The 11244-nt window shown below is 53.0% G+C and overlaps 1 protein-coding gene across 1 annotated transcript in view; it reads left to right on the top strand.

Moving 5' to 3' along the window:
- The first annotated feature begins 9343 nt into the window (after nt 1-9343).
- Nucleotides 9344-11244, top strand: part of NEURL3 (neuralized E3 ubiquitin protein ligase 3) — a 6005-nt gene continuing 4104 nt past the window's right edge. Inside the window, exon 1 of the mRNA XM_077773493.1 lies at nt 9344-9371. Coding sequence (XP_077629619.1) covers nt 9344-9371 — 28 coding nt within the window. The remainder of the gene's footprint in view (nt 9372-11244) is intronic.

Raw genomic sequence — 11244 nt, 5'->3', positions numbered from 1 at the left:
CTCTCTCTCTCTCTCTCTCTCTCTCTCTCTCTCCCTCTCTCTCCCTCTCTCTCTCTCTGCCCCTCTCTGGCTCCTGCCTGGGTGGCTCAGTCAGTTGAGCAGCCAGCTTCGGCTCAGGTCACTATCTCACAGCTCTTGAGTTCGAGCCCTGCATTGGGCTCTGTGCTGATGGCTCGGAGCCTAGAGCCTGCTCTGGATTCTGTGTCTCTCTGAATTCTCTCTGCCCCTCCCCTGCTCATGCTCTGTCTCTCTCAAAATAAATAAACATTAAAAAAATAAATAAATAACACTAGAATGAGTACAAGAATAAAGAACTTTGGAATCAATCCCGGTTTAACCTAGACCAGCTACTCAACCTTGAGTCTCAGTTTCCCCATCTGTAACATAGCCAAGTCCCAGAGCCCGTGGGTGGCAGAGACCACACTAAGCTATTCTGTGGTACTTACCTGACACCAGCCCCTGGGAATGTTTGCCAACTGCCTGGCTGAAAGAATCGAGTTAATGAAGTCCCCAGGGAAGGCATGCGCCAAGGATGAGACAGGTGTCCACTCACAAATCGAGAGAATGCAGCACATAGGGGCAAACTGTTTGTCAACTCACAACATGGTGCCCAAAGCACATGCTGCATTTTGTAGCCAAAAGACCCAGGGGGAAATCAACCCTCAGGACAACTTCGTCCTACTGAGACCGAATTTAAAGACCCTATCTTCCTTCCCTCCAATTATATATTTTATTTTTTTAAGTTTTAAAAATTCCTGGGAGAGAGAGAGAGAGACAGTGTGAGCAGGGGAAGATCAGAGAGAGAGGGAGACACAGAATCTGAAGCAGGCTCCAGGCCCTGAGCTGTCAGCACAGAGCCTGACGTGGGGCTCGAACCCATGAACCGTGAGATTCATGACCTGAGCCAAAGTCGGACACTTAGCCGACTGAGCCACCCAGGCACCCCCAATTATATATTTCTACACACAGTGAGGAGCAGAGAGAGGCAGCAGAAGGCAATAGGTACACAGTCCAGTGAGAAGAGACACCCCTATTGTTAACCCTTTCATCCCTAGGCGATGGATCTGTTCTTACCCTGCTTCCTAAAGCTCATGGGGAGAGAGGAGAGTTCCCTAGAGGGACAGAATAGTCTGGAGCCCACTCTGGCCATATATTTGGAGCCCCAGCTCTGCCACGATGGAGGGGTCTGGGAGGGTGGTCACTCCCCCCCCAAGGACCGTGACCATGGCCCAGGCACTGGACCCAATGACAATGGCCAAAAGCACAAAGGAGTGGAAGGAAAATATTTTCTTTCTCTCTATGCTATTTTGGCTTTGGTGTGGGGCCAGAAGGACCTCCAGGGAATCTTGAAAAATTCTGCTGGAAAGGTCGGTGATTTGTCTTCCTAGCCAGCAGAACTCGTTCTCAGCAACAATAGCTCCCACCCCACCCACCTGTGGTGACTCCACAGCGGCGTGGCACTCAGGCCAGGCACCTGCGGGGTGCACACACGTGATCCTACACCCGTGTGCTGGTGCTCTCACGCTCACAGCTTCCCTTCCTTCACCCGCTGCCCTCTGGCTGCAACCCCCTCCCTCTTCCCCTGCACCCCGTGACCGCTCGTTTTTCTTCCTATAGCCATTCTCTCCTCCTCTCTCATAGCAACGGCATGCCCCAGTTTCTGGCTGAGCAAAGGACTGTCCAGAATAAAGGCTACATTTCCTAGCCTTTATCCCTGGGCGTGGCCAAGTGACTAAGCTTTGGCCAATGGGATTCCAGCTGAATTAAGGGGTCATGGGAACCTTCCTGGCTGTGCCTTGAAGGGAAGGGGGCCTGCCTTGTGCTGCCTTGGCCCCTTCCTCCTGCTGGCGGCACGGTGCTGTGCGGCAAGCGCCCTGGACCACATGGAGGAGGCCATTCCCCTAGCAAGGGTAAGTGAAAGTTGGAGGGCCCTGGCCCACGCTGGGAGCCCCCAGCCCCAAACTTACACTTTGAAGGGAATGAGCCTCTTGTATTGAGCCATTTCAAACCTCTGTCACCTGCAGCTATACTCACAGCCTAGAGGATACAGTCACTCACACCACCTTCACTTCCCCAGGAACTGCTCCCTGCCTTTTGCCACCATCCCTCCAACCATGGACCCCTCGGCCTGGAAAAACCCCGTGGCCTCTTCCCAGCTCTCATCCCACCCGATACCTGGCCGCCTCCCACTCCTCCTTCTTGGCCCATTCTTAGCTCCTGGCACCTCCCATGTCTCTGACACCCCCCCCACCCCCCACCCCAGGGTCCTGGAGAGCCCTTATTCCCAGGCTTGGCCCTGACGCGCTGGCTTCTGTCTGGGATCATTCTAGGGATCAGGGCTAGACTGTCCTTCTGAATGCGAAGCAGATGAACCGGTTTCTGGGCTGAGGTGGGGGTGTCTTCCCAGACTCCCCGCTGGGCCTTTTCCCCTGGCTGGATGTTGCCTGCCTGTGCCCCATGGCTGGGCTGACACAGAGGACGTGCCGCTGCGCGTCATGGCTGGCTGGACCCTTTCCCTCTGCCCCAGCAACTGTTGCCTTCCTTAGTTTCCAAAACGAGCTGAGTCTACCTAAAATCATCTCTGTGGCATCTATGGCTGGCCTCACCCTCCTGCTAGCAAAAACATAACTCCTCTCCCACACTACCGGCTTGGGCTGCTGCTGTTCTTGCCCAGAGAGTCGGTTGAGCCTGGCCATACTGGGTCAGAGGTCCTCGGAGCCCTGGAGATGCACAGGGCTCAGATTCACTCCCCAGTGAGCCCACAAAGCGCTCCAGGGGACCCGTCCTTCAGCAGGAAGACTACAGGGTACACCTATGGCCCCAAGAAAGGCACTGATGTCCCCTTCAATAAGAGGAAGGCTGCCGCTTTAATAATAAGGCCTAGTGTTCGCTAATGAGTGCAGTTCCCTTTGGGAAACACTTACCCCTTCAATCCTATGAGCCCTCAAGGTAGGCCCCTTTGTTCCCATTTTGCAGATGAGAAGGCTAAGGCTTAGGGCAATCCGCTGGCCTGGGGGTGATGGCTGTTAGGTGGTAAAGTCAGGACTCAGCTCTGTCTGGCTCCAGAGCTTATGAACTTGCCCGCTCCATTGTCCTCCTTGCCTAGTAACTCTGGAGGGTCCAGCACATTCCTCTGTTCAACAGCGGGGCACCCCTGCCCACTGACCTCACTGCCCACTGTGACTGCTGACTCCCAGGTCTATGTGCCCAGCCCTGTCCTCTAGCCCAAGCTTCCCCTTGGGTTCTCAGGTGCCCTTGAGCCCTCTGACCTGATGGCTTGCAGCCACCTCAGACCCAGATCTCTTCCCAGACTTGTATTCCTCCCAGGCTTGCTCTCAGCAGGTGTGTGTCCCTCCCTTGGCACCTGGTATCACCTCCCGCTGTCACCAGGGCTTGACTCTGGCTCTCCTCTTGTGCCCTCTTCAGCCCTGCATTGCCTCTTCCCTGCACCCCAACTTACAACTCCTGACTGCACCTGCACTCACCCTGCTGTGTTCTGCCTGACGGATCCTTCCCCAAAGCAGATTGTTCCAGACCCCTGACCCAAGGCTCCTTACGGCTCGTTGTGGCCACATGGCAAAATTCAGGCCAAGGAGATGTCACAACTTGCAGTTGGCTTATAGGGAGTTAGCTTAGCTGTAAAGAATGCCTTTTTGGGTCTTTCTCCTTCCTACTGCCTGGAATGCTGATGTGCTGGCTGGAGCTCCAGCAGCCCTTTTGGTCCGTAAAGTGACCTTAAGCATGGAAGCCAGTGCTAGAATGGTGGAGCAGAAAACTAGAGAGAGCCTGGGCTCCTTAGGGCCATAGAGCTGTCATGGTTACCCTAGACTGTCCACTTTCAACTAATTTTATGTGAAAAAGAAGTGAGCAGCTCTCCTTCAAGCCACTATTCTTTTGGATATTCTGTTATGTACAAGTAAATCCTGATCTTAATTGATACAACTAACTGGCAATATGCACAATTACATTTCTATGCCTTTGCATATGCGATTCTTCCTTCCCGGGATGCCTTTCTTCCCTTTCTTACTGTTGAAGGCCTAATCATGTTATTGCTATTGGTTTTAACAGCTATTACTCCACAAAACCTTCATCCATTCCCTGGACAATGGCAATCCCCTACCGCAGCCACGGTTTTCCCAGTCCTCAGTTTGGTCTTCTTCTTCTTTTTAAAGTTACCTTTTTAAAAAAAAAATTGTTAATGTTTATTTACTTTTGAGAGAGAGAGAGAGAGAGAGAGAGAGAACGAGTGGGGGAAGGGCTGAGAGAGAGGGACACAGAATCTGAAGCAGGCTCCAGGCTCTGAGCTGCCAGCACAGAGCCCAACATGGGGCTCGAACTCACAAACCCACAAGATCATGACCTGAGCCAAAGTCCGATGCCTAACCAACTGAGCCACCCAGGTGCCCCTTCAGTTTGGTTTTCTTATAGCACTTACCTAAGTACCTGGGCATACCTAAATTGACCAAGAGACAAGAAATTGGGTTTTCTTCAATCTCTGCTTATCCAGAAATTAGTACAGTGATTGGCACATAGGAGGTAATCAGTACATTTTTGTTGAACGCCGCCCCCCCAACCCACACACACACACACACACACACACACACACACACACACCATCCCCAGGGCAGCTGCCACAGACTCCCAGGACAGACACTCTGACAGATGTGTGTGGGAAGAGAGGGACACAGGGAGAAGGAAGACAGGAAACCAAACCTAAGCTTCTCCCCTTCCCCTCTCTCTTACCTCTGAGCAGGCAGTTGCCCGCCCCCCCAACCCAGCAGTACTTCCCCTCTCTGGCTCCCCTCTCTGAAAGGCTCCATGCTAACACCATAGAAGGGGCTTTGATGCTGGCAGGGCAGGCTCTAGGGGTCCCAGGACCAGGGAGGCCCATAGTAGAACAAGTACCCCGGAATATCTGGACAGGGCAGCAGGATGGAAGTAACGGCACAGATCTAACTAGCTCCCCCCACACCCACAGAGTTGTTAGGTGGTGCATCAGCAGGAATCGAGTGGGCAGGAAGGAGAACAAGTACCCAAGGATGCAAGTGGGAGCCTGTGTGGTCCCCAAGCATTTCCCTCCAGATATCAGACCCGCAGTCAGTTCCCTTTCTCTCCACCAGGTGTCAGTGCTAGCCAAGCGCTCTGGCTCCTCAGGCCGATTTTCCAAGGGAGTATAGATAATCCATTGTTTATCAGCTCACTCAGAATACAAGTTTTAGGGCTGGAAGGGAATTTCGCTAATATATAATTAAGGTACAATTAACACGCAAGTGGAGCGTCCACCTGTGTGAATTTTTCCATATGTATACACATCACCCAAACAAGGTAGAGGACAGTTCCAGAACCCCAGAGGCTCCTCTGTGCCCCTTCCCAGTCACTAACTCCCGAAGGTGAGCACTATTCTGATTTCTAACACCATGGATTAGTTTCGCCAGTTTTTGAACTTCATGTAAATGAAGGCACGTGGTGGGTGCTTTCTGGGCCTTCTCTTCGGTTAGCATCACATCAATGAGGTTTAACCTTGCTGTGGATAAAAGTAATTTGTTTGTTTTTATTGCCAGGAGTCTTCCATGGTGTGACTACATGGCGATATTTTTCCATTCTCCTGCCAACGATTTTAGAAGAAACTGCCATGCTGCACTGTTGGGCACTGACAAATCCTTGCTGACCACCTTCTGTACACCCAGCCCCGATTGTTCTAGGGTCTGGTTTCCAGGCATGGCAGCCCCTTGCCCTCCCAGATATTGGCCCGGTGGGGGAACAGCTGAACACAGGCAGGTGTCATCAGGTAGGGGTCCCAGGGCCCCCGTGGCGGGAGATACAAGGGGCTGGGCTGCCTACCTGTCCCAGATTGGGCTGGGCTGGGCTCCCACTGCTTCCCACTGGCTTCTGCTCCATCATGGTTGGCATGAGCCCTGGGCAAGTGTGGTGGGGACTGAAATGGCTGTCCAGCGGATTCTCAGAGCACTTGAGGCGACTTAGGAAATGACTTCAGTGAAAGCCCTCTGAAATGATGGGTCCTTGGGCTAACTGAGGGTTAACTGCCAGTAAGGGAAGCCTGGGGAGGGACGGAGGGACTATGAGGAGCTTCAGGATCAGGAGAGGAGGTGCAGAGGCCTCAGAAGCTTGGTCCTCCCACCTCCCTGCCTGGGGGTGACCCTCCTAGCTTTGAGGGCCTCAGCACATCCTGCAGTACTGACTACAGCCACCAGGGGGCGCTTCAATGACTGTCTGAGGCTGCCCTCCTCCAAAGGGCTAGTCACTTCCTGGGAGCAAATACACAGCAGTCTTGCTGTGGAGGTGGCCTGGAGGGGAGGGGAGGGTGCCATTTCCATCATCTTGAAGTGATCTCTGACTCACACTAAGGCAACCCGTTGACAACAATCCACAAAGCTCCGTGTGCCAGCACAGTGCAACAGGGAGGGCCCATAAATGCTCAGAAGGCTGCAAAGTGGCCTAAGTGAGGAGGCATGGAGGGGGCAGAGTGAAACCGAGGATGCAAGCCCCCACAGACCCCACGGTTCAGACATATGGCTCCTAGCTGCCTCTGACCGGAGCCCTGTAGCCCTTAGTTACTGTTTCATCAACCTGTAAAAATAAGATAAAGTTGCATCCCACAAAGTCTGTGGGATGCTGTTCTGCCTGAGATAACAAACATAATGTGCCATGTTTGGAAGAAAAAAGAACCCTCCTAGTGTGCAGCTTAGTGATAGTCACAGGATGGAGAATTTCTCTAGAGATGACAGCAATCTGTCCTCCACTGAGAAAATGTCCCAATTCCAGGCCCCTGAAGCAGAGCCACTACCTGACCATGATCAGTCAGGGAGATGTCAGATGATCAAGAAAGGAAATATTATAGCCAACCTAATCCCTAATCCATCAGCATGATCCAGGACCCTGACACCCTCACCTTGGATTTTCATCCTTTAAAAACCCCTGCTTGTAAGCCACTGGGAGCTGGGGACTGGGAACTCTCGCTCCCTGTTCTCCTGGGTAGCTGTCTTTCTTTACCGCCAAAGCTCTGTCAGCTTTTATGGCCTTGGTTCAATTACAAGAACACAGTGGTGAAGGCACTGGCTCTCGAGCCAGATGGCCAAGGCCAAGTCACTGCCTTGCGATTGTAAACAATTTGCTTCACCATTTTGTGCCTCGCTCTCCCGGTTTGCAAAGTGGAAATGATCACAATAAATAGACATTTTTGAGAAGTTGCCATGAGGGTTATCAAGTTGATACAGTACTGGGCTTAGAACAGCAGTGTTTGTCAAGTGAACAAACATGGGAGTGGGTGATGGAGGTGCCGCCTGTGCCCCCCTGTGCCCCAGGTGTCAGGCCTGAGGTGGGATGGCAGCTCTCAGAAAGGCCTAGGCCCACGGGGGTCCTGAAGATGGAAGCACACCCCCTCAGCCTGTCGTCATCGCCTCCCCTGATATCTACGGCTTGCTAGCTAATTTCCCACAAGGCTTGAGGCTCAGGACCTGATTCCCTGATAAGCTTCCATAATCACTTCTTTTGTAAGAATGTAGTTTGTCAACAAGGTGCTCTTGGCTCCAAGTCTGGCCACCACCCAAGGCAACCAGTGATACACGTGGAGCCAGGGCTGGAGAGAGAGGGTAGGGATCTCTGGGCCCTAGCACTGATAAGAGATAAGGGGATGACCTAAGCTGGATCCCTCGGGTTGGGCCAGCAGGACCATAAAGTGTGGGGACCCTGCCTCAGCCTGGACCAGCTGGAGCCAACCTTGGACTCACTGTGGTTGTTATTGACCAATTTGCCTTTGGCCTTTAGAACACTGCTTCTAGAGAGGGACACGGAGGGGGCCTGGCTGGGGGTGTGGTATGGAAAAGATACAGGGTCCAGGCAAACTCTGAAGTCAACTGGGGCCAGACTGCTGTCTCCTCTCCATCGCCAAGATTAAAGTGGCTGCACGTCTGTGCTAGAAGGGCCCGTAGACTAGCTCACCTTGGCTTCCTGCTTTACACATGGGGACACCAGGGCCCAGGAAAGGTGGGGGATGGCAAGGAAACACAGGAGGCAGAATCTGGGTCTCCAGACCCTTCATCCTTTAACGTTTCCACAATCTCCCCAGCCCAGTCACCGGCGCCACCATCCCCAGCTCCTCCTGGGACATGCATGGGGATATCTATCCCCTTAGCTGAGTTCAGAGTAGCCACTGATCATGGCCTTGATCTGGGGTCTTGGGGAAGGTCTTAGCCTGGAAGTGGAGGGCCAGGATACTCACAAGTCTCCAAACTAACCTAGAGCCTTGCCACCTAAAGTGGGTTCCACAGAACCACTTTGTTAGAAAAGTAAAATCCCAGCCATAGCCCCAGACCTTCTGAACCAAGCAGCATTTTAATAAGATCTCCAGGAGATTCATGTGCCTGTTGCAATGTGAGAAGCACCAGGTTAGAACAAGCCATTTTCCCTCCACCAGCCTCAGTTTCCCTATAGAAATGGAGGGGACAGAAGATCTCTGTCTTCTTCTTTTTTTTTTTTTTTTTAAATAGGCTCCACACCCAACATGGGGCTTGAACCCACAACCCTGAGATCAAGAGTCGTTTGCTCTACTGACTGAGTGTGCCAGGCATTCCAGATCTTTGACTTCTTTGACAGCTAACACACTGGGAGCCAGGCATGACCTCCCCTCTGGGACTCTATGTGTTTTGTAGTAGATTGTGGAAAGCAGAATTCTGATTCCAGCAAGGTTGAGGGAGCAGTCAATACCTCTCCCTTTCTGTCTGATTCACCCCTCTCCTCTCTGCCTGAGACCCAGGGCTGGGGCAACTTCACAGGTCCTGGGATGCAGCTAATTCAGTTCAATCCACTTCAGCAACATCGATTAAGCACTGTGTGTGTGCCGTGCCGGGGTCTGTAGCAGTGAATCTCCTCCCTGAGTGTACATTAGAATCATCCAGGCGCTTTTAAAAACTACAGATGCTGGGCCCCGCCCTCTGCCCCTGGAGTCAGTCTGGGTGTGTGTATTTATAAATGTGCTTCAGGCAATGATAATGCACAGCCTGGCTGACAACGACTGATTGATTGATCGATCATCAGAAGTAAGGGAGTCGTCTATCCTAAATCCTACCCAGGCCACCTCCCCAGTCGCTGCTTCCTTTTAAGTCAGCCAGCTGCAGCGGTTCTGCTGAGAGCCGGAGCCAATCGTCAGGAAATTCCCTAGATATCGTAACCCGTGACAGCAACATCTAATTAATCATCAACGATGTAACATGATCCTGACCCATAACAAGGGGACTTGCTGAGAGTCTTTGGAAACCTGTCCACTGGGCTTCTCCAGACAAGTCCTTCCAGATCCAAGGATCCGTGCCCCAAGGACCCCAGGCTGATGGGGGCCCAGCTCACTTCCCTGGCTGGTAAGTGGGAGCCCTAAGTTTGATCGGCAAGGAACACAAGAAGCAGAGGGGAGGCTGTGGAACCTTGGGCGAGACCATTTCCCATAGGGCCTCAGTTTCTTCACCTGCAGGCTGGGGCCAATGCAACTCACCTTGCCTGCCAGCTTACAGGGCTTCCAGAAGCACAAACCAAAAGGTTGCCAGGCACCATGGTTCTCTGGGAGCCTCACCTGAAACCACAGCGTTCCCTTAGTGTGCAGGGGCAGGAGATGGAGAGTCTGCTCTTTTGCCATCAGAGATCCGGACTGTATCTCAGAACCCTGCTCCCTTCTGGGCAGAGAGCCTGGAGCCTCAGCCCTTGGCTCCCTAAGGGCACCAAAGTCTCACACATCAACCAGCAGGTAGTGCTCTGAGCTTGGTGGGAAAGGGAGGTTGGAAGGAGGGTGGGGGCCAAGCTTCTGTTGTTGCTGCTGCTGTGCTGACTGGGTCTGGATTCCAGGTCAAGGTCCTTCCAGCAAGGAGGGTGGGGGCAGGAGTGGGCCCCGGGCTTCCCCACTCCTGGCTGTGAAAGATGTGCAGAGCCACCCCCACTCTGTTCCCTCTGGGCACTTCCCTGCAGGTCATGGGAGGAGTGAAAGAAGTTGTAGCGGTTAATAGGTGCCTGGCACCGGAGAGGCTCGAGGGCTGGAGGGGTGAAGATGAAGGAGATGATAAAGATTTGGGGAGGTCCTGGCTGAGCAGAAGGCTGACCCTTCAGTTACTTAGATTCCAAGAAACTTATTGCAAACATTATTTTTGAATCTACCTNGGGGGGGCGGCAGGGGGAGGGGAGGCATGTGAAAGCCATGATGCCTTCCCAAGTGGGCACTCAACTCCTCACATTGGGGATCCTGTGTGGAGACTGTGGGTCTTGGCTGACCATGCATATCGATCCCACTGGTGGATAAGGAGACCTATACCCAGTGGGGCAGTGACCTGCGTAGGTGAGCAACAGAGCGGGGACTAGAATCTGCCTATCAGACAAGGCTGCCCCCCACAGAGCCTCCTGCAGCAACTCTGCAGTAGGCCGGAAGACAAGTCCATCGATGTCAGGGCCCTCGACTCTGACTCCTGGTCACCATCTGTGCCTACTTGGGGACTTCCCTTTGCTTGTGCAAAGCCTCCAGGGAAAGGCATCTGGGCAGACTATCAGGAAGGAAGGGAGAGATTGGGGTATTCCAGGAAGGGGTGATGGTCATGCAGGGGATGTGGGTGAGGGAGGGATGAGTTTGAATAGCAGGACCCTGTGAGCAAGGCCAGAGTGAGTGCTTGTCCCTAATGCCTCAGCTGAGGGAATCACGGTAGACTTGCCTCTGGCCTGAAGCCATCAGGGACAGATTGACTATGACCTCAAGGGTGTCTCTTGTGCCTGACCAGATTGAGTGTCCTCTCCTTGTGATCTGATGGAATCTTGCAGTCTTGTGAGTGATCAAAGGAGCCGAGCTGGGGAAATGAATGAGATCTGGGAGGGAAGGGGCCTTGCTCTTTTGGGTTGGGTTCAGGCTCATGCCCGGATGGAATCCGCCTCCCCCTTTTTAATGTTTGTTTACTTTTGAGAGAGAGAGGGAGAGGGAGAGAGACAGAGCATGAGGAGGGGAGAGGCAGAGAGAGAGGCAGACACAGAATCTGAAGCAGGCTCCAGGCTCCAAGCTATCAGCATAGAGCCTGATGCAGGGCTTGAACTCACGAACTGAGAAACCATGACCTGAGCTGAAGTCAGACAATCAATTGAACCACCAAGGCATCCCCTGATTGAATTCCCTTTCTATTTTCAGTTTCCCTCCTCTAAACAAGGAAGAGCTTGACAGGAAGAGCAGGGGGGGGGGGGAGGGGCTGGGGGGAGGAGGAAGGACAG

The sequence above is a fragment of the Crocuta crocuta genome, unplaced genomic scaffold, assembly GCF_008692635.1.
Source record: "Crocuta crocuta isolate KB4526 unplaced genomic scaffold, BGI_CrCroc_1.0 scaffold67, whole genome shotgun sequence".
Lineage (NCBI taxonomy): Eukaryota > Metazoa > Chordata > Mammalia > Carnivora > Hyaenidae > Crocuta > Crocuta crocuta.
This window is presented reverse-complemented; position numbering and strand designations above follow the sequence as displayed.